At 47.2% G+C, this 27,909-nt stretch overlaps 1 protein-coding gene and 1 long non-coding RNA gene across 2 annotated transcripts in view; both read right to left on the bottom strand.

Moving 5' to 3' along the window:
- The window catches only part of LOC310826051 (uncharacterized protein), a 48,407-nt gene extending 34,556 nt beyond the window's left edge, over positions 1–13,851 (bottom strand). The window contains exon 1 of the mRNA XM_083700534.1: positions 12,157–13,851. Coding sequence (XP_083556660.1) covers positions 12,165–13,757 — 1,593 coding nt within the window. The 5' untranslated portion in view covers positions 13,758–13,851 and the 3' untranslated portion in view covers positions 12,157–12,164. The remainder of the gene's footprint in view (positions 1–12,156) is intronic.
- Positions 7,252–17,443, bottom strand: LOC310826379. The gene is made up of 2 exons (XR_014555807.1): positions 17,349–17,443; positions 7,252–7,496 (listed from the first exon to the last, which is right to left on the bottom strand). It is a non-coding gene; the product is annotated as an uncharacterized lncRNA (long non-coding RNA).
- Between the last annotated feature and the right edge of the window lie 10,466 nt (positions 17,444–27,909).

Genomic DNA, 27,909 nt, shown 5'->3' with positions numbered 1-27,909 from the left:
CGAAAGGGCCATGTGGCAATCTATAGGGGCCACAGAACAGAACGGCATCTGGGTCCTCCCCGATGGAAGAACCGTCCTTCCAAAGGCCTGGACTCCAAAATTAGTGAGGATTCTTCACCAACGGACACACTGGGGAAAAGGGAGGTTGATGGAACATGTTATTAGATCTTGGTATGCCCCAGGGATAGCTGCCGCCTCAGCGGCAGCATCAAAGAATTGCATAACCTGTCACCGCTTTAATCCCAAGCGCGAACCCCGGAGACCACCAGGAGCTAGACCATGGACCTTTGTCCCTTTTGAGAACTTACAACTCGACTTTATCGATCTGCCCCAATGCCAGGGTTTTAAACACGCTTTAATTATAGTGGACCAATTCTCTTCATGGGTGGAGGGATTCCCTTGCCGAAAAGCTACCGCATCTGTAGTTGCTAGGGCTCTCCTTCAAGATATTATTCCCCGATATGGAATACCTCGCCGCCTAGACAGCGACAGGGGAACTCACTTTACTGCCGAAATAGTGCAACTAGTGGCCAAGGCCCTCCAAATTAGGTGGGACCTCCACACACCATATCACCCACAATCCTCTGGCCAAGTAGAACGAATGAACCAAGAAATAAAAATACAGTTGGGAAAACTTTGCAACCTTACGGGCCTGAAGTGGGTCAATGCACTCCCACTGGTTCTCCACAACATACGTAGTGCCCCAACTGAACGTTTAAAACTCTCCCCGTTCGAACTTCTATTTGGGAGACCCCCTCCAGTCTACAACACTCTATTCCCACTCTCAGAACTGGAACTGGGAGAAGCAGAACTTACTAATTATGTTATTCAGCTCCAGACACAGCTACAACGCCTCCACCAGTACGCCGCCATTGAAGGGCAGAACCTACCCATTGACGTCGAAGCCCACTCCTTCCATCCCGGAGATTGGATCCTAACCAAGGTCTACCAAAAGGAACCGCTCCAACCAGCGTGGGAAGGTCCCTACCAGGTCCTTTTGACCTCACCAACCGCCGTGAAAGTAGGTGAAAAGAACTCCTGGCTACACCACACAAGGTGTAAGTCATCGCCCCCTCCCCAAGAGCCAGAGGACAGTCTCGGCGAGGACTTCACCTTCTCGACTCCGCCCACCCCACCAACTTCATACATAGACGACGACGACAACCAACAGACCGGACCAGATCGGGGTCAGAATCGGGCCCAACAGACCGGACCAGATCGGGGTCAGAATCGGGCCCAACAGACCGGACCAGATCGGGGTCAGAATCGGACCCAACAGACTGGACCAGATCGGGGTCAGAATCGGGCCCAACAGACCGGACCAGATCGGGGTCAGAATCGGGCCCAACAGACCGGACCAGATACACCACCGTCCAACTGGACATCCGAAATTATCCCGGATCCCGACGCTGTCAAGTTGCGCCTGAAGCGCGTTTGACAGCTCCCCTTGTTTGACAGTTCACTTGACAGCTCATTTGACAGCGCGTTTGACAGCTCCCCTCGTTTGACAGCTCATTTGACAGCTCCTTTGACAGCGCGTTTGACAGCTCCCCTCGTTTGACAGCTCATTTGACAGCTCCTTTGACAGTGCGTTTGACAGCTCCCCTCGTTTGACAGCTCATTTGACAGCTCCTTTGACAGCGCGTTTGACAGCTCCCCTCGTTTGACAGCTCATTTGACAGCTCCTTTGACAGCGCGTTTGACAGCTCCCCTCGTTTGACAGCGCGTTTGACAGCTCCCCTCGTTTGACAGCTTCTCTCGTTTGACAGCTCGTTTGACAGCTCCTTTAATAGCTCGTTTGACGGCTGATTATGGACCTCCTTTTCAGCTTCCTCTTCGTCGGAACCCTGACCCAATCTGCAGCTACACCCACGGACCACTGCATTGGACTACCCACGGACTACCACTTCTTAGACTACCACCGAGTGGAAACTGGGGGGAAGTCGAATCCTGACCGAATGGGGGACTTTGATTTCTGCCTCCCCGAATCTCGGACACTGCTGCGCCATTCCCTCGTACCCTGACTAACTAATAATGAATATTGGGAACTCTTCGTTCGAGACAAAAACTTACACCGAATTGGGTCAGCCGCCGTCACCATTGACCGCTCCTATTACCGCCTCCAATGTAAAAACGGGACTCACTTCCTTTATGGAGGCGGGGAACTCCGGAGAAACCCTAACTGGACCGAAATCGAAAAGGGAGGGGCCACATCGTCCTACACTGACACGACTGACCCCTCGGACAACCTGATTTTCGGATTCCAATGCCTCCTCATGACCCCGGAACCCAGAAAGCCCCAGCTTCAAGGACTTTGCCTGAGGGGGTTCTGCTGCCTTTGGAACCTCGGAGCCACCCACGACTGGAAGGGGGCAGAGTACCTTGAAGGCTGGTACCACCCGGCACACCCCTCTCGCCCCCCCACGTGGGATGCTACTGGACCTTTGAGATGCGGGGGCATAGCCAGGGATCGCCGACTCCTCAATACCACCGACCCACTTCATCCCCTCGGCACTGCACCTCGCCAGCTTGGCGGCGACGCCTCTCTCCCGGGAGAAGACCTTCTTTCCTCCTGGGAGCAGAACTCCTACATCAAACTCCTCAGCCGAGTGGCCCAAGAGGCGCCCTATCCGGAGTGCTGGGTCTGTTCCCATGCGCCCAGCCACCTCCAGCAAAGCCTTCCCCTTGTTCCGGTTCCCGTAACTATACAACAGTTCCAGTCAGGAGACGTCGCCTCGTGGAATTTAACAGCATTGAACTTGACTCATCAATACCTTTATCTGACTGGTCCTACGAAGGGACCCCTTTGCCGCACCTTCACCGGAGAAGGGACATTTATCGGGTCCAGTACCTGCACCTCCAACTTAGAACTCCTACCTAATGGCCAAACCACCGTCACCGATGTGACAGGATCCCGGACTTTCCAAGATCTTACTCTCGCTTGGGCCAATGTCATCGGACACCCTCCGACCTGGCAACCTCAACATACTGACTCTCTGTTATTACAAGCCTTTGCCTCAGGAAGGATGGAATCCTACCTCAGTGGCTTATTTTGGGTATGTGGCCATCGCGCATACACCTGGGTAAGTCCACATATGTCGGGTTCCTGCTTCGTGGGTTACATCGTCCCGGGCATCAGGGTGGTCCCTCATCTGCCCCCGGGGAGACAGAGGAATAAAAGGGACCAGAAGGGACTATCAGACCTATCTGACGTCGCTGCAAACGGAGAGACCGTAGGTCAGGCACTCTTCCCCGCCTACGGGGCAGGATCTAACCACGTCGACATCCTCCGACTTACTGACATCCTCCTTAAGTTTATGCAAGAAACAACCCAAATCACAGACTCCCTGGTGTCGGAGCTGTCAGAGGTGAGACAGATGGGCCTACAGACCAGGATTGCGACGGACTTTTTGCTGTCCAGCCAAGGAGGGACGTGTGCATTAATAGGTACAGAGTGCTGTACGTATGTGACTGACCAGACCCTGAATATCACCGGACATCTGAATAACATCCATGAACTGGCAGGGAGGTTGACCGAGATACAGCACGAGGGGCTGTCCGATGTGGACTTATGGAATTGGTTGCCCAAGCTCGGATGGCTCCGACAGCTGCTTAAGGTGATATTGCTTACTGCCCTTATTGTTGCCCTTTGCATCTCTGTGCTCTGCTGTACTATACACTGTGTCTCTCCTTGCTGCTCTCTTCTCCGCTGTCCTGCTCAATCCGCCCCTCTTTCTCTCCGAGCCTATTCCCGTTCCCACAACGCCCCCGTCTTCCCTGAATATGTGCAAATGAGACACTTGGGGGAGGGAGAGTACGAAATCACAGGGGTATAGGGTGCGGAGAAAGGATTTGCAAGTTCTTACAGAACTTTGATGCAAATCTATCTCCGAATGGGGGACTGATACGGAAGGAGAGGGGGGGCACCTTTCCCACCTCCTCCTCCTCCTCAAAGGGGGCCCGAGGCGATGACCTCGGCGGCGCCCAGCTCCTGAAACCCCCTACACCGTTGCACAAGCACCACACTATACCCCTCCACTTTCTCTTTATACGGGCGAAATAAGCCCATCTTTCTTATGCCTTCCTTTCGCCCTATTTTAACATGAGTTGACCGTATCAAACTACGTCCTCCATTGACTATAATGGCCGCGCCTTAGCCAATCAGAAGCATGCATTCCCCTGCAGCAGCTAGCTCAGGGAGCCCTTGCACGCCTCATTTAACCTCCTGACAAGTTGCTGACGGCCCCCCCCCCCCGCTGCGAGAACAATGGAACCGAAACCAGCGACCTCGTAAAACTGTCAAAATCTTGTTACAATGTATCCATTTGTTTCCGTTTTCAATATGCAATATACACTTGACCGGCAAAGGGGCCGAAAGCTTCGGAAAATGATATAAAATCAACCAAAGCTCCGATTTTCTCCATTTTGACGTCGTTATACTCCGTTCTCTCTGGACTCCATGTTGTTGCCCACTTCCATAATCCCCTGAGCGACAGGTCACGTACTCAGGAAGACCCTAATCCGGTCGGATCGTTCTGCCAAACCCTTCCTCCGGGCAATGCCGGGTGGCAGACGATGCATATCTGTTCCATTGTTCCGTCATCACCTGTACTCAGGAAACATTTATCCATGCTTATCTATGTATATTCCCCTCTCTGCATATTCCCCCCTCCCTTCCTGAAGTGCTGATCTGTGAAACCCCACCTTTCTGTAATGTATTCATGACGTTTTTCCGTGTAACCCAACCTTCCCATAATGTATTCATGACGTTTTCTGCACTGTATCCTGGGACTTGGAGGGAACTTTTAAAAGTTTATGTCGCCCCATTCTCGGGGTTCAATCACGCCTTGAACCTGTTGGCCAATAAACTCGGATCTCCGCATCTTGCTCCGTCTCCGGCTGAACTCATTTCTTCCGCTAGGACCCGCGGACTTAGTCCGACGAGCTGGGTGGCAGGGCAACTCCGCACCCGGAATTTACCGTAACAGTAGAAACCCACCGGAAAGTATACCAACGGTGTTCAACAAGATTAATCAATTTGGCCAAGTTGCAGGTGTTAAATTGAATAAAAATTGGAAATAAATTGTTGGTAAAAATATGAGACAACAGAAGAAAAATGAGTAGAGACAGATAGCAGAGCTGGGGATAGAAAAGATGGTGAATTTTTTTGGAGTGTGGCAGACAACAAAAAATATAAACATTTTAAAAGATCATTATTGGTAATGAAAAATTCTGGGGTGAGAGACGACTCAACAGCCAAGCTCGTTGGGATGCTGCTCCCCCGCAGGTCCATGTGGTCAGTAAAAGAAGGAAGCTCCAGCAAAACAGCGGTCAGTAGACCATGATCCTTATTGTTGTGCAACAGGTCCCCACAGAAGTAAGAACCCCGAGTAAGGGGTGACCCCCCTCTTTTAAAACTTCCCACAATATCCCAGAATACACTTGGAGCAGCATCACTGAGACATCATCACTACCATGTCACAAAGGGGGAGGGGTCTACAATCCAATTTCGTTGCACTTGTGCAATGTTGCACTTGTGTAATGACAATAAAGAATCTATCTATCTATCTACAAGGGTGACACAAGTCCAACATTAGGTCTCTTTATCAGACCCTTTTCCCAACACCTCTTAACTCCCCATCACCGGAAGAACAATAAAACTCTTGACATCTCCTTGCCCTCAAGACTGGTCTGGAGATGGGCTTTCAGAACACCTGACTTGCTCAACTGCCTCTGCAGATGTCCATTGTTTCCCCTGGTCACTGGGGAACGGGGGGGCCGTGTCTGTGCTCTCACGCTTGGGGGATTATGGCGGGATGCCCTGTTCCTGCTGCCTGTTAGATTTCCAGCTCCGTGATTGCAGTCATGGCCTTTTTGACTCCACAGAGTGGGAAGTGATGGAGACTATGTTCCTGAAGTGAGACTATTGTCCTTTGTTCTCTCTCTTTGCTGTCTGATGCTAGAGAGAGAGGGAGCCGTGTTGCAGTGCTCCGTGTGTGTTTATATGTAAATAAAGTAGATTAGCAAAAATGCTGAGTTGCTGAGCTCTGTTACGCAAACTGCAAACACTCTGCAGATCCCTAAGTGTGCCAATGTCTGTTGGCATCAGTCGCTGTGAAGCTTTTGAAGCTCCCGAACGAATGACCAGGAGGGAGAGAACATGCCAGTCGGGCATGTGTCTCTACCAGGATCCTACTCGAGTATAGGACGAGCACCTGACACTGCTGATCTGATTTCCTGCTTCTTGGTTCACGGAGGGAGGTGGAGCCCAAATTCCCCTTTCTTTAAGGGTCAAAATGGCGTTGGAATGAGGAGAATCAGTTAAAGTATAGATTTTCTACAAATTTATAAAGCTAGGTATCTTCCCCGAGCTGTCAAGTCGAAAGGATACATTCAGGCATAATATTTGCAACCTTATCATCATCATGGCTTTCCCAGTTGCCAAGGCCATGTTAAAAACTAGGCTGTGGGACATAGATCGCCAGGAACTCATCTCAGCTGCGGAAAAAAACATGGTCTGCTCTTTGTTTTCGACTCTCTTGGGCGCAGGAATTTAACCTTAATTATTTACCATTTTTGTTTAACCCGTAAGAAAAAAGGGCTTTTTCTCTGCCTAGGTTCAATTCTAATCCTTCTAACCTCCTTTGGGGTAGGTTTGTGGGTTTGGCAGAAGGAGATAGGATCTGCCCATGCGATGCCCACCTGGTGGAAACTCTAGCTGACATGGCCCTTAAATGTAAAATCTATGATGATCTCTGCCCACAATTTTTAGACCATCTATGCATTCCAACCTGGAAACCAGAGAAGGAGGTGATACGCTTCTTATTACAGGGGAGAGACCAGGAGCTCCCCAAGACAGTAGCTAAGTTCCTCTATTTGATTTTTTGTCGCCAAAGTACGCTACAGGATCCTGCCCTTGCTGGAGAGATGAAGTAGATTGCTTGCCTCTTCTTCCCTTTGGCAAATGACTGTACTGTTGAAATGGCGACGAGATCGCACTGGCCTGATTATTCTGAATGTAAGTGATGCCAATAAAGGTTTGATGATTTGTAACATTGCAACAACTTTAAAGATGTAGGTCCCACTTGTCATTTCCGTAAAAAGTACAAAATAACACAGTCACACGCAGACACACCATCATGCATGCTTGAGTAGAGCAACTGCAGGGCATGAGCCAAGTAGCAGCAGAGTAGGGGCCACTCGTAGAGCAAGTCCCACACTGAGGTCAAAAACACACAGAGGCAGCAGGACTTCTTCAGTAATAGTTTACTGAGCTTTCAAAGCATACAGTTCTCACTGGGTCCCCAGTGATACACAAAACTTGGCTCCTGAGAGCAAATCCAGTTTCAGCAATAGAAAAATACAGCACACAGGATATCTAAGTCAGGCACACAAACCAGCAGAAGGGAGGAAGGGAGGAAAGAGGCTGGAAGGACACAGGGCAATGTGTTTTGTCAGGGAATGGTCTGAAGATGAATATTCTCCTCCCCCCCCCCCTTCTCCTTTTTTTAATCTCAAACCCAAAAAGGAACAAAGTGCAAGCAAGTATTCTGACATAAGCCTATTACATAGGTAAAGGTAAAGGGACCCCTGACCATTAGGTCCAGTCGTGGCCGACTCTGGGGTTATGGCGCTCATCTCGCTTTATTGGCCAAGGAAACCGGCGTTTGTCCGCAGACAGCTTCCAGGTCATGTGGCCAGCATGACTAAGCCGCTTCTGGCGAACCAGAGCAGCGCACGGAAACACCGTTTACCTTCCCGCCGGAGTGGTACCTATTTATCTACTTGCACTTTTGACGTGCTTTCAAACTGCTAGGTTGGCAGGAGCTGGGACCGAGAAACGGGAGCTCACCCCGTTCTGGGGATTCGAACCGCTGACCTTTTGATTGGCAAGCCCTAGTCTCTGTGGTTTAACCCACAGCGCCACCCGCGTCCCTAAGCCTATTACATAGATTTCCTAAATTAAAATATACATAATCACTCTAGGCTTCCTCTTGCTGTATGTAAATGCAACACAGTTAAAAAAAAAATATTATAAATAATATTATAGATTCCCACAAGCCCCCCCCCACTCCCCTTCACCCATGTGTGATCTCAGCATTTTACTTCTTCCATCTTGTTGTGTTGTTATAGTTTTATAATTATTCAGTTAATTCTATTATTCTTTTCTTCCTTACCCCTGCACTTTTTACCCATTATCTATTAATATTTCAATTCCGGAACAATATTTTTTCATGTATTCCTTCACACCATCCCACTCTTTGATTATTCTCTGATTTGAGTGGCCTCTAATAAGTGCCGTCAATTTTGCCATTTCTACAAACTCGCAGAGTTTTTTTGCCATTCTAATAATGATGAGTTTTCTTCCCCTTCCAGTTCTTTGCGATCAGTATTCAGTTGCGTAAAGGAATACATTTTTCTTCTCTCTGGGGTGTCATTAGATGTTAAGCCTAACGAAATCTTAAATCATTTTCTCCATTTCTCAAACTTTTCTCAATCAACTTTGCCTATTATCGTTAGCATTTGAAAAAGAAACATTAACTTTGGCAGGATATTCATTTTAATCACTGAAATCCACCTCCATATTGATAACTTTAACCTTTGCCAAATCTCTAATTGATTTTTAACTTCTTTCCAGGTCTTCTTATACTGTAATTATCTTCAAACAAATTGATATTCCTCATTGTCAAATTTATCCCTAGATATTTTGCTTCTTGTACAATTCGTAATCCCATTTCTTGCTCCAAATTCTTTTTGCTCTGTTTGTCCATATTCTTAACCACCACCTTAGTTTTTTCTTTCTTTATTCTAAATCCTGCCACCTTGCCAAATTCCTCCATCTGTCTCAGCAACTTGCTTATACTTCCTTTTGGTTCTTCTATCATTACAATCATATTTCGGCAAATGCTCTTAATTTATATTCGACTCTTCCTAGTGTTATACCTCTAATCTCCTCCTCTGACCTGATAACTTGATTTAGTACCTCCAATATTAAAATAAATAACAAGGGAGATAGGGGACACCCTTGTCTTGTCCCCCTTTCTATTTTAAAGTATTCAGTCATCTCCCCATTAATTATTAAATTTGCCTTTTGGTCTTGATAAATTGCTCTTAATCTGGGGAAAGGGAAGATTCATAGAAGCTTTTACAACCATATAATCAGGAAATCATTAATGAGAGTATGGGAGAGATATACTTACTGGAACAAAAGACTTCTTGGTGGCTTTCATCACATGAAACATTACTGCTCAAACCACTTGGAAAGAAAGGAAAATGGCTCACATATGCTGATTTATTAAAGGAACATGATGGAAAATAGAAATTAAGAGATTATGATGAGATCAAAGACCACTTTCAGAGTTGGTTGCATTATCGACAACTACATGAAACATATAAAGAAGACTGTAAGAAAGGATTTAGTTATACTAGATCTAGGTTTCAAACAGAAGTGATTGAAGGGAAAGTGAAACTACTGAAGGCCGCATACAGCATACTATTAGAATGGGAGACGAAAGATGAAGAGGTAAAATCAGTTATGATTAAATGGGCACAAGATGTAGATCACAACATTGTGATGGAGGATTGGGTTAAATTATGGAAAACTGACTTAAAATTTACAGATTGTTCCCTATTGAAGGAGAACTACATGAAGATGATGTACAGATGGTATACAACACCAGTGCAGTTAGGGAAAATGTACAAAACTAGTTCAAATATATGTTGGAGGTGTAAGGAAAAGGAGGGGGTGTTTTATCATATGTGGTAGGATTGTAAAGTAATTTTAAAAAATGGGAAATGATATACAATGAACTGAAGAAAATGTTCGATTTAACATTTGTTTAAAAACCTGAGGCATTTTTGTTGGGGATTGTAGGGAAAGACCTGCCAAAAAAGTTGAAAAACATCATGTTCTGGTAGCGCAAGGAGGGAAGACTGAAGAAACCCCAACTAAAGAATCATGGCAAGAAAAACTGATGGATTATGCAGAACTGGCAAAATTGACTCACAAGCTACGGGACAAGGATAACTGTGACTTTAAGGATGAATGGGAACCCTTTACAAAGTATCTGAAGACGCAACAAAGCGAACTGGACTCCTTGGCAGGTTTTGAATAAACATTCACAATTTTTTTACTGATAATAATTAGCTAAACAGTTGGAGGATCTATACAACTCTGTAACATGCAGAAAATAGCATTATTGGAGAAACCAAAGACTGGAACTGAGGGAAGTCGGGGGGTGGGGTGGGGGGATGAGTTTTGTGGCGGGGAGGGGGAGGAAAAATGGGGGAAAATAAGGATATGTTTTTGGAAAATATGTTTTGTTATAACTTTGAATAATTTTTTTTTATAAAAAAAAGATAAATTGCTCTTAATCCAGTTGATATCCTTGTTCCCACTTCCATCTTTTCAATTATCTTCATCCACAAACCTCCAGGATACATTATCGAAGGCTTTCTCAGCATCCACAAAAACAGATGCAGCCTTCTTCCCTGGGTTCCAGTCAAGATATTCAATAGTATCAATCGCAATCACAATTTTTTCTTTTCCCACTCTGGGTAAGTCTTTCCCCTGCAAATAATTTTTTATATCTTCTTCTGTTTCCTTGCCTATATTACATAAATTTTTGAAGTGGTTGATAAAACACTTGTTTGTTTCTTCTCGTTTTCTCGCCATCTTTGATTTTATCTATTAATCTCTCTTTCTGTCTCTTCTTCAGTTGCCATGCCAGTATTTTGCTGGGCCTATTTGCAAATTCAAAGGATCTCTGTTTCATCCATCTTATGTTATTTTGGATTCCAACGCTTAACAATGATGAGAATTGTGTTTGTAATAACTTGATTTTTGGTGCTACCTTATTATTTTTTGGTTCCTTTGCTAGCATTTTTTCATTGCTCGCTATTTCTTTTCTTAACTGCTCTAAGTTTCTCTCATAACCTAGCTTTTCCCCTGCATTTTGCTGTATATAGAAGCCTCTAAGAAATGCTTTACTGGCATCCCAAATTATTCTTATATCAGTGTCTTGTGATTTATTGATTTCAAAGAATTATTTCAACAATTCTTGTGCTTTAATCACCAAATTTTCATCATTTAATAAATTCTCATTTAATCGCCATCTTTTAGTACCCTTTTGTTTATTTTCTAATTCTAATATCACTGGATTATGATCTGTTATTGTCTTTGGGTGAATCTCTGTTTTTTAATTTTTATTATTAAATTATTTGAGATCTACATTGCATAAATTCTCCCTGACGATTGTTAGGCTTCTGAAAAGTGTGTGAACTGTTTCTCCAGTGGATTTTTGTCTCTCCATGCATCCCTTAGGTTTAAGCTGTCCACCATTTGAAAAAATGCATGTGGTAGTCTCCCTTTTCTAGATTTCCTGTCCATTTCTGTCCTGTCCATTTATAATGAAGGGACTCCGTTGAGGTCCCCCACCTTAAGGGGGGAATCCATTCTCAGGCCGATCAGCTTTCCTCAGAAGAGGAGCTGGAGGGGGAAAAGTCATCCCCTTCGTTTCCAGTGGTCTCAGAAGGAGGGAGAGACACAGACACATAACAGATTAGAGAGGAATTACCTAGCTATGAGAAAATGCCAAGAGAAACAGACTCAGCTGGCCCTGAAGCAGGAAGACAGATTTCCTCTGAGTTCTTTGCTGTGAAGAAGAGTGGACTCTGAGAGGAACATGTCCCACACTCCATACATATAAATGGGTTCTCCCCTTTGAAGGTCCCTTGATGTTTCTTAAACATTGCATTATAGCTAAAGCACTTTCTGCAATCCTTCCATTTAAAGGGCTTCTACTCTTTGAGTTATTGATGGTATGTAGGGTGTCAACTGTTGAAGTTCTTCCTGGCCATGAGTCTGTTGATTTAGGGCTTCCACTAGGACTGAGCCTCAATATACTTTCCTGACGATTATATGGTTTTCTCTTGTGTGAGTCTGTTGATGTAAATCAAGGGTTCCACTCTGACTGAAGCTCCTTCCACATGCCATACATTTAAATGGTTTCTTCCCTGTGTGTCTGCTGAGGTTTTCTAATATTTCCACTTTGACTGAAGCTTTTTCAACAATTCATGCATTTAAATGGTTTCTCCCCTGTGTGAGTCCGCTGGTGTAATTTAAGGTCTCCATTCTGACTGAAGCTCTTTCCACACCCAATGCATTAAAAAGGTTTCTCCCCGGTGTGAGTCCGTTGATGTATATTGAGGTGTCCACTCTTACTGAAGCTCTTTCCACACTCCATACATTTATACGGTTTCTCCCCTGTGTGAATCCGTTGATGTGTTTTAAGGTCTCCATTCTGACTGAAGCTCTTTCCGCAGTCAATGCATTTAAATGGTTTTTCCCCTGTGTGAGTCCGTTGATGACTTCTAAGGGTTGCATTGAAACTGAAGCTCTTTCCGCATTCCATGCATTTAAATGGTTTCTCCCCTGTGTGAGTCCGTTGATGTATATTGAGGTGTCCACTCTTACTGAAGCTCTTTCCGCACTCCATACATTTATATGGTTTCTCCCCTGTGTGAATCCGTTGATGTGTTTTAAGACCTCCATTCTGACTGAAGCTCTTTCCACAGTCAATGCATTTAAATGGTTTTTCCCCTGTGTGAGTCTGCTGGTGTAATTTAAGGTCTCCTTTTTGACTGAAGCTCTTTCCGCACTCCATACATTCATATGGTTTCCCCCCTGTGTGAGTCCGCTGATGTGATCTAAGGCCTGAATCATAACTGAAGCTCTTTCCACATTCCATACATTTATATGGTTTCTCCCCTGTGTGAGTCCGTTGATGTGTTTTAAGGTATCCATTTTGACTGAAGCTCTTTCCACACTCAATGCATTTAAATGGTTTTTCCCCTGTGTGAGTCCGTTGATGTACTCTAAGTGTTCCAATCTGACAGAAGCTTCTTCCACACTCCATACATTCATACGGTTTCTCCCCTGTGTGAGTCTGATGATGTGATCTAAGGCCTGCATCGTAACTGAAGCTCTTTCCACATTCCATACATTTAAATGGTTTCTCCCCTGTGTGAATCCGTTGATGTTTTTTAAGGTCTGCATTCTGACTGAAGCACTTTCCACATTCCATACATTTAAATGGTTTTTCCCCTGTGTGAGTCCGTTGGTGTATTCTAAGGGCTCCATTTTCACTAAAGCTCTTTCCGCATGCCATACATTTAAATGGTTTCTCACCTGTGTGAGTCCGTTGATGCATATTGCGGTGTCCACTCTGACTGAAGCTCTTTCCGCACTCCATACATTTATATGGTTTTTCACCAGTGTGAGTTCGCTGGTGTAATTTAAGGTCTGCATTCTGACTGAAGCTCTTCCCACACTCCCTGCATTCATATGGTTTCTCACCTGTGTGAGTCTGGTGATGTTTACTGAGGTGTCCACTCTTACTGAATCTCTTTCCACACTCCATACATTTATATGGTTTTTCACCCGTGTGAGTCCGTAGATGTGAACTTAAATGTCCACTCCGACTGAAGCTCTTTCCACACTCCATGCATTTATATGGTTTTTCACCCGTGTGAGTCCGTAGATGTGCACTTAAGTGTCCACTCTGACGGAAGCTTTTTCCGCACTCCATGCATTTAAATGGTTTTTCTCCTGTGTGAGTCCGCTGATGTATATTGAGGAGTCCTCTCTGACTGAAGTTCTTCCCACACTCCCTGCATTTGAATCCTTTCTTGCCCATGTTAGTCCGCTGATGTGTTCTAAGTTTTCCACTATCAATGAAACATTTCACACTCTCCATACCTTTAAATGGTTTCTCCCCTGTTGGAGGTCATTGATGTGAGCTATGTGTGCTCATTCAGTGAAGCATATCCCACATATTCCACATTTTAATTTCTATTCCTAATGAAACAAAAGTTGGCCTATACCCTGGAATTCTGAATGACTTCTCCATCACCTTCTTCAGAGTGGAAGGAAAGGAAATCCTGTTTAGGTTTCAAGGAAGAGAACAAAGGGAAAGAGAACACATCAACCGCCGTTAGAACCTTCTCTTATTTCAACATCTCCTACATTCCCTCGCCTCCTACCCATGTTCCCAATTTTTTGGAAATGAAGATGCAATGTCATCAAATGATAGTGTAATGGGAATTGGGGTTGCTTGTGCATAAGCCGCAACTGCTCCAGACTGCGTTGTCCGGCTCAACCTTTCCCTGGTTGGACAACCCTTACTCCGTGGCTGTCCTAGTCACTGGCAGAATCCGTCAGTGGGCGTTTCCTGAACTTCTTCCAACATAAAAGTTCTTTGACACCAAGTCTCCGCCTAGCCTCCCTGCGCGGAAGCTTTCTGCGCAGAGTGGGCGTCCCTAGCGGAGGTCCGGTGCTCTCCCCGCTGGTCTCGGTGGAAGAGTCTCGGAGCCCTCCCTCCGAAGCCCTCTCAGACTCCCCTTTCTTCCTGGCGTAACGCTGATTTCCTTCCCCAGAGGAAGTGCTCTCTCTCCCCCTGCTGGTTCCCTCTCCTGCATCATTGCGGAGCCTTACCTCCACTCTTGGCTCTGATGGCAGTTCCCTGACAGATAGTAATGCATCAGCAACATTTCATCATCCTCAATCATCGTTAATAACACAGCATGATCTTGGAATACAGCCTTTTCAAATCACTTGTTTCCTCACAGGAAAGGCAGCTGCTCTCTGTCCGTGAACAGGCCCTCTCTTTCTCTGGTCCATCGTTCCTTTGGACATTCCCCATCCTCGGCATCATAATCCTCCCTCCACCTCTAGATCATCATGAATCACCTGCACAGTCTCATTGGCCACAAGAGGTCCATGTGGACCATTATGTGAGACCCTGGTCTACATCTTTTCCAGGGACTGTGGTCTGGGTCAGTCAGAGAACTAGTGACAAGGCTTGGGGCTTGGGGTCAGCTGAATGGGTGCTCAGGGACGCTCCTGTTCTTGGAGATGGACCTCTGTCTACATGCCTCACATTGCATGGAGAGAGCAGGAGAAGCAGAAGGGAAGCAGATGGCACATGGGAATCCCAGGCGGAAACACCCACCCCAATGGTGCTTTATAATGATGATGTGCTGCCTGATCTCATGCCTGTCTTCTGACTATCCTAAACTGACACTGAAAAAGCTGGATATTCAAGGCAAATGGATAACTGTACTTAGTGAAAACTTCAACCTTGAATATGTAGTGTTGATTTATTGATGGCCTGAAGCTGTGTTATTTCTAGAGACATGAATTTCTTCCTGTTCTGTCTCAAATATCATAATTATACGATATCGTGGGGTGTTAGGGGAGCGGTAGTACCTTTGGTGGGGGACATGTCATGCACCTTGTGGGGTAATTTATCCACCATTGGTCCCCACCCTACACTCAGCTCTCACCTGTAGTTTCCAGAAGCTGTAAGTGTGTAACAGAGGCCACAATCCCAGGAACAGCTCCAACCGGCCGGCAAAACTAGGTGAGGATAGTTGATGGGTCTCAAACCCTTGGTGGGTTGGGGAATTCTGCTGCAGGTGAAGGCAGGCCCTGGTGGATGGAGAGGATGAGACCAAAAGTGAATCCCACAGTCAAGAAGGCAGATTCTTCCCATTCTGCAGAGGAAAGTGAAGGGCAGATGGGGCTCATCAACTGGGGAAGGGAGCCCATTGAGAAGGAAAACTCTGGTCCTAAACCTTCACTGCCTCTTGAGTTATCTTCAGAAGAAGAAAAAGCTATGGAGGGAAACCCACACAAATCCAGAGTGGATTCTCTAAGACACCTCCTTCCAGAAACTCCTGCAGCCAAGCTGGTGCCTAACGTACTGCTCTGCTTTCCTTGGGACCATATAAGCCAGGCTGAGAAGGGGGTCTTGTTGTCTAGGCAGCCCAGGACCCCCAAACACACTGCCCAGGCAGTGCTGCTAACACAGAAGTTTCAGGTGGAGAAATGAGCTCAGACCTGTTTATCAAAGTCTCTCTGATGTGGAACAAGGGAAACAGAAACACTTTACATTATGCGGCACTGAAAAAGTATTCAAAATATGTGTTTTTTGAAGAAAAGACAAGCATGTATCAGGTGGCCCCTTGAAAACTTTTTAAAGTATTGTGGCTGGAGCTCTTGGGGGTGAAGGACCAGGAAAACTTCTTCCACCCTGATCCTTCCAATGGGGATTCAGACCTAATCATGGGAATGAAACTGCCCTGGTTGTGCTGCTTGATCATCTCCAATGGGCTAGAGGCTGAGGAGAAAGCTCTTTCCTGGTTCTGCTGGATCTCTCAGTGGCTTTGGAGACCTCTGACCATGGTATCCCTCTGGACCCTCTAGAGGAGCTGGGGGGGGCTGTTATGCAGTGGTTCCCCTCCTTCCTCCTGGGCCATGTCCAGAAAGTGGTGTTCAGACCTCTGGATGCTTACTTGTGGGCTGCCCCAGGGCTCCATCCTCTCCCCCATGCTTTTAATATCTATATGCAGCCACTGGGAGAGATCATCAGGGGGTTGGGGTTGGGTGTTTACCAGTATGTGGATGATGCCCAGCTCTTCCTCTCTTTAAAATTGGAACCAGTGAAAGCGGTGAATGCCCTGTGTTAGTGCCTGGAGGTGGTTGGAGGATGGGTGGCAGCTAACAGATTGAGGTTGAATCCTGACAAGAAAGAAGTACTGTTTTTGGGGGACAGGAGGCGGGCAGGTGTGGGTGACTCCCTGGTCCTGATGGGTTAACTGTGCTCCTAAAGGACCAGGTGCGCAGCCTCGGGTTTGATTTCCAACTCACAGCTGTCCATGGAGGTCAATTCTATGTCCAGTGCATCTGTGTACCAGCTCCATATGGTGTGCAGGCTGAGACCCTCCCTGCCCGCTGACTGTCTTGCCAGAGTAGTGCATGCTCTGGTTATCTCCTGGTTAGACTACTGCCATGTGCTGTACATGGGGCTACCTTTGAAGGTGACTCAGAAACGCATCCGCCGTAAGTTTAAAAAGGGGAATGCTACTCTGCTAAATTGTACAATTTGTTAACACAAGTTGAAAAGGATATAATCAAACAATATATCCTCTCCTGCGTCCTTGAACATTCCCACAGTGTCATGGTTGCATTTCTCAGGCATAGAAAAGTACAGATCTAATGTATAGCAATAATCCCTAACCTATTGATTCAAGAAGGTTCTGGTAGTTTGTATGACTCACAGCTGGTGTTTTCTCTAGATCATGGGGAGGCAAACTAAGGCCTGAGGTATAAATACTATGATGATGATGATGATATTGTGGGGTTTTTGTTAGTTTTTTTGGAGCTTGTACTGCAATATCAGCTCATAAAATGTTATGGGTAGAGAAAATCACAGGGTTGCCATAAATTATAATCCCACCCAGGAACGCTCATTCACATACATTCTGTAAATCTGGGGAGGTCACACATCTCACCTGTGCTAATACTGGCAGTCTTTGGCCTGCACAGGAACACCCGGTGTGTAGGGCCTCCAGCCACAGGCACTCTCTATCATGAAAATGGGTCCTTTGACTGGGAAGATTCATGCAGTCGCTGTCATCGGATGCTGGTGGATTGTATCTCAGCTTGTCAGTCACTCTGACATTGTCTACAAAGAATAAGAGGAACAGAAATGCTTTTGAGGTGCAACTTCCATATCAATCCTAAGAGCCATTCCATAGACTCTGCACCCCTGTTTCTGATGACAGGTGTACATTATCCTCATCCTCAATGAACCAGGCAGTGGAAAAGACAATAAAGATGGAAGCCTGAGAGAGAGGAAAAGGTTTCTGGCTGCTTCCTGGGTGGGATTGCGGAAACAAAGAGCTGCTCTTCCTCTCGGGATTTCCTCTCCTCTCCAGGGGACCAGTGGTTGGACTGGGCAGAATGGCTGTGTCTGGACAGGGCAGGGACTTATGGGGTGGGAAGAGGATGGAGCTTGCAGGAAGGAAGGGTGGGGGGACAGGACCCCCACTTTCCAAGGATCCCTCTCTGGTCGCCTTGAAGGGGGGGCATTCCTGGCAGGAGGGAGAAGCCAAGGCAGCACCTCAGGAGATTCATCGTGGGCGTCATGATGGAGACGCCCTACCCAGACTGTCCTTCCTATCTCTCCCCCCCCCCCCAATGCTGCCCTTCCCTGCCCCAGGGATGCTCCTCTCCCTCCCCCCCCCCACTTCCTTGACCCCCTCCCTCTCTCCTGAGTCTCCCCTGCATCCAGAGGCTCCCTTGGCTCCGCTCACCCCACAACCTGTGCCCCCATCTCTCCAGCCGGAGGCGCCCCCCACAAGACAAGCAGGGGAGGGACGGGGTCTCTATCCCTCGTGCCCGTTAACCCTTTCGTGGCCCACCTCTCTCTGCGCGGAGCCCCCAGCGCTCTGGGGATGCCTGCGCGGGGGACACGGGGCGATGGGGTCCTCATGGGGACTCCCTGGGTGGGGGTCCCATGCCCGCCCCCGCCAAGGCGCCTAAGGGGCCGAGAAAAGCCCCCTTCGCATCACTACCGATGGGGCCCACGGAAGGCGCTTTGGGGAGCTGTCAGGGGTCTCTTGGTCCTTTTCTCCCCTCTCCCCCCCCGACCCCTTTACCTCTTTGTCCTCCATCGGGATTCTTATGTACTTTCCTGCAACATCCACGGGGGGGCGGGGGAGGCGTTTCAGGCGTCTAGGGAGGTCGTATAAGGGTTTGTCTCCTTGACATCTGGTGGGAGAGCGTTCCACAGGGCAGTCACGACAACCGAAAAGGCCCCCTGTGACCTCACCTCTCGCAATGAGGGACCTGCCAGAACACTTTGAATGGTGCTCGGAAACGGACCGGGAGCCAATGAAGATTTCTTAGGACCCGTGTTCAGGGGCCAGCTGTTAGGGGGCCTTTCAGCTGCTGTCCAAAACTGGATGTATCCCTTTCCGGAAGTAATCCATAAACCTCTCCTGCTCCGCCTTCTCGGGATGCCATTGGTGCGCGATGCTCCGGCTCTCGGGAGAGGGAGAGGCGTAAGTTGACTGAGCTCGGCTTGCCAAGGGTTAAACGGAAACGAGCTAGATTCCTAGACAGGAAAGTAAGACGGGGGGCAGGTCCTCCAGTGTGAAAGCTCAACCCCTCCCTTTCCTGCAAGAAGTCGGGCGTGTGGGGGTCCCGTTGGTTCGGCTCTGCAGAGGCTGCCTGGGGGCGCCTGCTGGGATCCGGTGAGTCTCCTCTCTCCCAGGATAGGGCCCATAGGGAGAGCGGGGGTCCCAGCGCTGCATGGCGCATAGCTGTCAACTTACAGATTTGAAAGTAAGGGACCAGCAGCCGTTTGGTCCCTTTCTGTGGATATCAAAACGAATCCATGGGTTCTTGTCATCTTTTTTGGGGGGAGGGAACACTTGGGGCCAAGAGTACCAAGGAAGGGAGATGTATTTTTTAACCCAACTACATTATGAAATCACCTCCTGGCAAATAGAAGGGGAAGAAATGGAGGCAGTGAGAGATTTTACTTTCTTGGGCTCCATGATCACTGCAGATGGTGACAGCTGTCACAAAATTAAAAGATGCCTGCTTCTTGGGAGAATCGCATTGACAAACCTAGACAGCATCTTAAAAAGCAGAGACATCACCTTGCCAACAAAGGTCCGTCTAGTTAAAGCTCTGGTTTTCCCAGTAGTGATGCATGGAAGTGAGAGCTGGACCATAAAGAAGGCTGATCGCCGAAGAATGGATGCTTTTGAATTCTGGTGCTGGAGGAGACTCTTGAGAGTCCCATGGACTGCAAGAAGATCAAACGTATCCATTCTGAAGGAAATCAGCCCTGAGTGTTCACTGGAAGGACAGATCGTGAAGCTGAGGTTCCAGTACTTTGGCCACCTCGTGAGAAGAGAAGACTGCCTGGAAAAGACCCTGCAAGATGGTGGGACAGTGTTCTCGAAGCTACAAACATGAGTCTGACCAAACTGCAGGAGGCAGTGGAAGACAGGAGTGCCTGGCGTGCTCTGGTCCAGGGGGGCATGAAGAGTCGGACACGACTAAACGACTAAACAACAAAGCAACAACATTATGAAATGGGTCCAAATGTCCAGATGCACTCGGAAGGTGAGACTTTTTGGAGAGCAGCTGCACTCCTGGCTTCCCACTTACCTCTGTCTCTTGCAGGTGACCAGATGAAGCCAGCAAGACCTCTTCTTCCATCTATTCCTGGTGGGGAAGGAGAAGCAGCGGTTGTGGAAGCAGCTCAGGTAGAGGGAGGGGGTCCTGTGGGGAAGGGGGCTGAGGGGTGGGGCAGCCAGGGTGCCTCTGGCCCCCAAGGAATCTCTCTCCTCCTCTTGGCTTCTGTCCAAGCTTCTCTGAAGGCATCTTTGTCAAGGGCAGCTTGGACAGAAGCCAAGAGGCTGGGAATGCCATTCGAGAAGCTTAATGGGCTGAGAATAAGGAACAGTATATACACAAAGTATCAAATGTGGTGACAGTAATAATAATACAAAACACCACCACCACCAACTAGCTTATAAGTATAAAACCAAATTTACTAGAGTAATAGCTAGAATAGAGATAGACTTGTAACCATTCAAACAACAAACATACTAAGGTGCCGTGTGCAAAACAAAGCCCGGAGATACTGTAAACATGGAGTGGATAAATGTACAACTGTATCTTAACAAGATACATGTGCCGTAAACGTTATACAGACTGGATGAATGAACCGTTCAACAAGTAGCGTAAGTCCAGCCACAGAACGGCAACCCTGTGCCGCCACAACGGCAAGGGGAGCCCACTGGAGAATCTGAAAAAGGTTGTCAAAGCTGTTTTTCAAAGACTGAACTGGACGAGATGTTCTTCAGTGGGTCTTGAGTTGGAAACACAAAGTCATGTGCATGGATCAGTCACGGGAAGGCAATTCAAAGCCAGCGCCCTGGTGAGAAAAATGCAAGTGGGCAAAAGGAGACCCGTTCTCCAGATATATTACAGGTTTCGCTAACACGCTTCATCAGTCCAAAAAGCCAGTCGTACAAAACGATTTGCTCGGGATAAAGGAGGTATTCTCAGGCACTTACCGTATTTTTTGCACCATAACACTCACTTTTTTCCTCCTAGAAAGTAAGGGGAAATGTCTGTGCGTGTTACGGAGCGAATGCCTACGGATGGCGGGGGGATCTGCTGCAGTCATGAGCAGAGGATCCATGGTTCCCCTTCCTTCCCTCCTCCGTGGCTCGCTTTGAAACAGCAAAGCGGGAGAAGAGCCGCTGAATGGGGAGGAGAGAGGGACAGAGAGCCTTTTTGCTTTAAAGGAGCAAAGCGGGAGAGGAGAGGAGCCGCTTTGACGAGTCACCCCAAATTCACCAGCAGATCACATAGCATGTCCATGGCTACAGCTTGCACCAAAAAAATCACGCACCCACTGTTGCTTGGGGCCGCAGTGGTGCAAAAACGTGGTTACAAAGCATGGATCCACATGGATCCTCAGGATTTTTGCATTGGGCTACCCCAAACTCACCGTCAGATCACATGTCTGTGGCCACAGCATGAACCACAAAAATCATACATCCACTGTTTCGTTTAGAATATTTCCCCCCCCCCTTGTTTTCCTCCTCTAAAAACTATGTGCGTGTTATGGTCGGGTGCGTGTTATAGAGCGAAAAATACGGGTAACTAAAAAATAAGCTGAACCTCACAATTATGGCAAGTCGTGTGATTAACAAATCAATGCAGCATTTAGAATCTGTAAAACAATGTTAAAAACATTAACAAAATAGCAACTGAAATAGAGGCTAAGCACTAAGCTCATTCACACAGTCTCTGCACCCCCTGGGACTTATAGCCTTTTGCTCTGTTCAGTTCACTAAAGCTCCGACTGAGTTGCGCCCCCTTCCCCTCAGGCCTGGCTGGGGGGCTGCATGCAGAGGCGTAGCAACGTCAGGTGGTACCCGGTGCAGAAAATTTCTTGTGACTCCCCCCCCCCACCGCATTGAATTTTTATTTATTTATTTATTTGGTTTTACGTTATTTCATATTTTCTTACAAAGGAATGTGGATTCTGGGCCTCTGGTAACAAGAAGGCGACTATGGACAAACACTTAAATCTACAGGATGGGTTTCGTTTTGGCTTGTGTTATTTTATTTATATTTATTGTTTGTTTGTTTAATAAAATTTATTTTAAAAAACCTGCAAAGTGGTTTACCAAAACAAAAAACACACCACATTAGTAAAATCAAGAAAAATTAACAATCCTATTTTAAACAGACAAAAGCTAAAATATTAAGATTAAAATTACTTCAGCTTCCTATGCATCTAGGTAGGCTTGCCTAAAGAATAATGCTTTTAGCAGGTGCCCGAAAAGAGTTTAGCAAAGGCATGTGCTTTGTTGCAATAGGCAGGGAGTTCCAAAGGGCAGGTGCTGTCACAGTAAACAATGCAGTACAGATATTATGTGGAACCAGTAGTAGTGCTTGAACCTTGAAGGGGACGTTTCATTTATTGTGATTTCAGCATGCTCTGTATTATCTAATCTACTTGGCCTAGTCTCATTTTCTTCACATAGGCTGACTTTCCAGGACTCAGAAAGCCCAGCGGAGGGTAGGGCAGTAGGGCAGTTCATAAAAAACTTTTCTTAAATAAATAAATAAATAAATGCCTGCTCCAAAGGTCTTATCTTACTAAACTAGGGATTATATAGCTATATCTGAAATTTCATGCATATCAGTTAATATCTTGACCCTGCTCCACTGAATTGAAATTTCAGCCTTCACGACATAAGGAAAATGGCCAAGTAAACAGCTATTTTCATGGAGGAGGGTCAAGATATTAACTGATAGGCATGAAATTCCATATATAGCTATATAACCCCTAATGTAGTAAGATAAGACCGTTGGAGCAGGCTTTTTTGTAAAAAAAGTTTTTTATGAACCGCCCTAGTAGGGCAGTAATTGGTCCTGAATGGAGTAAGTGTGCCTCTGAAGAACCCGGTGTGCAGTCTGGGAGTCTTTTTGGACTCGCAGCTGTCCATGGAGGCACAGGTCAAATCTGTGTCCAGGGCAGCTGTTTATCAGCTCCATCTGGTACGCAGGATGAGACCCTCCCTGCCCACACACTGTCTCTCCAGAGTGGTGCATTCTATAGTTATCTCCCGCTTGGACTACTGCAATGTGCTCTACGTGGGGCTACCTTTGAAGGTGACCTGGAAACTATAACTAATCCAGAATGCGGCAGCTAGACTGGTGACTGGGAGCGGCCGCCAAGACCACATAACACCGGTCCTGAAAGACCTGCATTGGCTCCGTTTCTGAGCACAATTCAAAGTGTTGGTGCTGACCTTGAAAGCCCTAAACGGCCTCAAAGACCCAGTAGACCTGAAGGAGCGTCTCCAGCCCCATCATTCTGCCCAGACACTGAGGTCCAGCTCCAAGGGCCTTCTGGCGGTTTGCTCACTGTGGGAAGTGACGTTACAGGGAACCAGGCAGAGGGCCTTCTCGGTAGTGGCACCCGCCCTGTGGAACGCCCTCCCATCAGATGTCAAAGAGATAAACAACTACCAGACTTTTAGAAGACATCTGAAGGCAGCCCTTTGATGTTTGACGGATTATTGTATTTTAATGTTTTGTTGGAAGCTGCCCAGAGTGGCTGGGGAAACCCAGCCAGATGGGCAGGGTACAAATAATAAATTATTATTATATCCCTTAATAATTTTCACCCCCTCCATGATGGTACCTGGGTCGCCCCCCACCCTGCGCCCCCTTTCCTATGCCCCTGGCTGCATGCCTCTGGTTACCACTTACAGTACTGGGAATCTCATTTGTGCAGAGTGGCTTTGCACTTGCCCATGTCCTGCTTGCAGAACATGGAGGGTGCCCTCTTCCCACCTTGGATCAAATCTATGCTGTCATGTGCCATAAGAAAGCTGCAGATGTCTTTCAGCTTCTGCCTTCGGGAAGAAGGTACAGTGGTGCCCCGCAAGACGAACTCCTCGCAAGACGGAAAACCCGCTAGACGAAAGGGTTTTCCATTTTGGAGGCGCTTCGCAAAACGAATTTCCCTATGGGCTTGCTTCGCAAGACGAAATGTCTTGCGAGTTCCTGCGGGTTTCCCCCCCTTTTCCCCCCTTTTCCTAAGCCGCTAAGCCGCTTATCAGCTGATCCGCTAAAAGCCGCTAAACCGCTAATAGCGCTAATCCGCTAAGCTGTCAATGGGCTTGATTCGCAAGACGAAAAAACCGCTATACGAAGAGCCTCACGGAACGGATTAATTTCGTCTTGCGAGGCACCACTGTATAGGATTATAAAGACCAGGACTATCCGCCTGAGAAACCGCCTGTGACGCGGCAGCTAAAAAAGCCAATGCCATTCTGGGCTGCATCAATAGGAGTATAGCATCTAGATCAAGGGAAGTAATAGTGCCACTGTATTCTGCTCTGGTCAGACCTCACCTGGAGTACTGTGTCCAGTTCTGGGCACCACAGTTCAAGAAGGACACTGACAAACTGGAACGTGTCCAGAGGAGGGCAACCAAAATGGTCCAAGGCCTGGAAACGATGCCTTATGAGGAACGGCTAAGGGAGCTGGGCATGTTTAGCCTGGAGAAGAGGAGGTTAAGGGGTGATATGATAGCCATGTTCAAATATATAAAAGGATGTCACATAGAGGAGGGAGAAAGGTTGTTCTCTGCTGCTCCAGAGAAGCGGGCACGGAGCAATGGATCCAAACTACAAGAAAGAAGATTCCACCTAAACATTAGGAAGAACTTCCTGACAGTAAGAGCTGTTCGACAGTGGAATTTGCTGCCAAGGAGTGTGGTGGAGTCTCCTTCTTTGGAGGTCTTTAAGCAGAGGCTTGACAACCATATGTCAGGAGTGCTCTGATGGTGTTTCCTGCTTGGCAGGGGGTTGGACTCGATGGCCCTTGTGGTCTCTTCCAACTCTAGGATTCTATGATTCTATGATTCTAAACAGTTTCTATCCAAATGCAATTCTGGTTCTAAATGCAGCATAAGGAGTCTCTATAGTATATTGTATTTTAAAATGGGGTTTCAGAGTTTTTAGGGGTTTTTGAATGTTTTATGTAGCTCTTCAATTTCATTGCTCTGTATGGGAAAATGACAATAAAGATATCGTATATCGAGGGTTGTTGCTTGTTCTGCTTTGTGCCGTGACTTGGCGATGAGGAGGGGCATTGGGGGCTGAGCGGCTGCAGCGCCACCCAAAGCCACACGAGGGCAGCTGCTCACCAAATCTCTGAACTGGTCTGGAGCTGGGGAGACTGCGAAAGGAACTGCTAAGTAAGAAGTTCTGAAACCATCTGTCAAAATTCAGCTAAAGATCACACAGCATGCAGCAAATCTTGTTACGGGCAGAACAACCAGTTGGCTTCTGTTGCTGTGATAACTGAGTCAGTAGAGCAGGGGACTCTCAATTTCAGGTCCTTACCGCTCCAGTCTGCTCACACAAACAGAGCCGGATTTCGGTTTGATGAGGCCCTCAGATCCTGAAGGTAATGGGGCCCTTTCTATGTCCAGCTGTCCTTTGTCAACAACAAATGGTCGCTGTTTTTTGTGTTGAATGTACCTACGGGACCGCCTCTCCTGGTCTGCCCCACGGAGGACCTTAAGGTCCACAAATGACAACACTCTGGAGGTCCCAAGTCGCAAGGTAGTTAGATTGGTCTCAGCTAGGGCCAGGGCCTTTTCAGTACTGGCCCCGACTTGGTGGAATGCTCTGTCACAGGAGACCAGGGCCCTGCGGGACTTGACATCTTTCCGCAGGGCCTGCAAGACAGAGCTGTTCCGCCTGGCCTTTGGTTTGGACTCAGTCTGACCCTTATGGTTCCCTCCCCTTAGGGTTTTGATCCTTGGGCTATTATTAAAACGAGGCTGCTTTTTAAATTGTATTTAAACCTGTATTTTAAATTGCCCCCCCCCCATTATGTCTTTATTGTAATTTTATTGGTGTTAGCCACCCTGAGCCTGGCTGTGGCCAGGAAGAGTGGGGTATACATCATCATTATTATTATTATTATTATTATTATTATTATTATTATTATTAAATTGATGGACCTAATAGGTATCTAAAGCCATGTGCACATCACAAAATATGTATTTTATCAAAGTAATTGTTGAACTGAAATACAATTAATACAGTTTCCTGCCCCCCCCCCACCAAGAGAGTGGGGCCCTAGGCTACAGCTTGTTTAGCTTATATGTAAATCTGGCACTGCGCACACACAAAACAGATCAATATCCTGCCTTTGGACCCCACCCAGGCTCTCCTGGGAGGAAGGCGAAACAGCGGAATCCACCAAAACAAACAGCTGGACATAGAGCCAAGCCAAGCCCAGAGCCAAGTCTACCAAGGGTTAAACACCGGCTTGAAAGACCAACATTGGCTCCCAGTACGTTTCCGAGCACAATTCAAAGTGTTGGTGCTGACCTTTAATGTCCTAAACAGCCTCGGTCCAGTATACCTGAAGGAGCGTCTCCACCCCCATCATTCTGCCCGGATGCTGAGGTCCAGCGCCGAGGGCCTTCTGGCAATTCCCTCATTGCGAAAAGCAAAGCTACAGGGAACCAGGCAGAGGGCTTCTTGGTGGTGGCACCCGCCCTGTGGAACGCCCTTCCAGCAGATGTGGAACGCCCTTCAAGCGATAAACAGCTACCTGACATTCAGAAGACATCTTAAGGCAACCCTGTTCAGGGAAGTTTTTAACGTGTGATATTTTACTGTATTTTTGGTTTCTATGGAAGCCGCCCAGAGTGGCTGGGGAGGCCCAGCCAGATGGGCGGGGTATAAATTATTATTATTATTATTATTATTATTATTATTATTATAAATAAATAGGCTGAAAACATGAACAAAATACCTATCAAGAGCTGCCAAATGTTTGCAAAAAGACACGTGCTTTTAACTGGTGCCTAGACATTAACTGTGTAGTAGTCAGCACTTGGCAAATTATTATTATAATTATTACTACTATTATTATTATTATTACTCCAAGGTGGTCCAGGGTCTGGCAGGTGCTCCAGCGGAACAAGACATCTCTGCAGCTACAAGACACCCAGGTCCCCCTCCCCTCCGTTATAACTGCAGGAGCACCAGTTGACCTGGGATCTCTGCGGACAGAATCATCGAGAACTGGCACTCCTTCCGATATTACTGAATCCCCCCCCCCCCCCCGCCGCCAGTGTTCTTGGCCTGCAAGTGGCAGCAGGGGCTGAGCCCAGATTGCGGCTGCTAAGAGGCTTGGCCTGCCAGCCCTCTGCTGGCTCAGCGCTGGCGCTTCTCTCTAATCCCAGATCGGAGGACGCAGCAGAACAGCGGCAGCAGCAGCAGCAGCAGCAGCACTCCTCTGGGCTCAGGCCGTTACTAGGTGCTGGGGCTCAGGGGGGAGGCAGGCAAGGAAGGCAGCGACAAGGTCTCCGCAGGGGCTTAACTGGAACGGAAGAATGAAAGCAGAGCCTCCTGGGTCAGGCCAAAGGGACCCATTTAGTCCAGCACCCGCTTCTTCACACTGGCCATTCTGGGAAACCAGAAATCAGGATTTGAGCGCAAGAGGCCTCGGTCCAGTATATCTGAAGGAGCGTCTCCACCCCCATCGCTCTGCCCGGACACTGAGGTCCAGCGCCGAGGGCCTTCTGGCGGTTCCCTCCCTGCGAGAAGCCAAGTTCCAGGGAACCAGGCAGAGGGCCTTCTCAGTAGTGGCACCTGCCCTGTGGAATGCCCTCCCACCAGATGTCAAAGTGAACAACAACTACCAGACTTTTAGAAGACATCTGAAGGCAGCCCTGTTTAGGGAAGCTTTTAATGTTTGATGTATTACAGTATTTTAATATTTTTTTGCAAGCCGCCCAGAGTGGCTGGGGAGGCCCAGCCAGATGGGCAGGGTATAAATAATAAAATTATTATTATTATTATTATTATTATTAGTAGTAGTAGTAGTAGTAGTATTAGCATTAGTATTAGTATTAAGAGAAGTTCTCCCTTCCTGCGGCATCCTGACTAGTAGCCACGGAAAGCCCTCCATGATTTTTTCCATCA

Source organism: Podarcis gaigeae (genome assembly GCF_964106915.1).
Source record: "Podarcis gaigeae genome assembly, chromosome: 10".
Classification (NCBI taxonomy): Eukaryota; Metazoa; Chordata; class Lepidosauria; order Squamata; family Lacertidae; genus Podarcis; species Podarcis gaigeae.
This window is presented reverse-complemented; position numbering and strand designations above follow the sequence as displayed.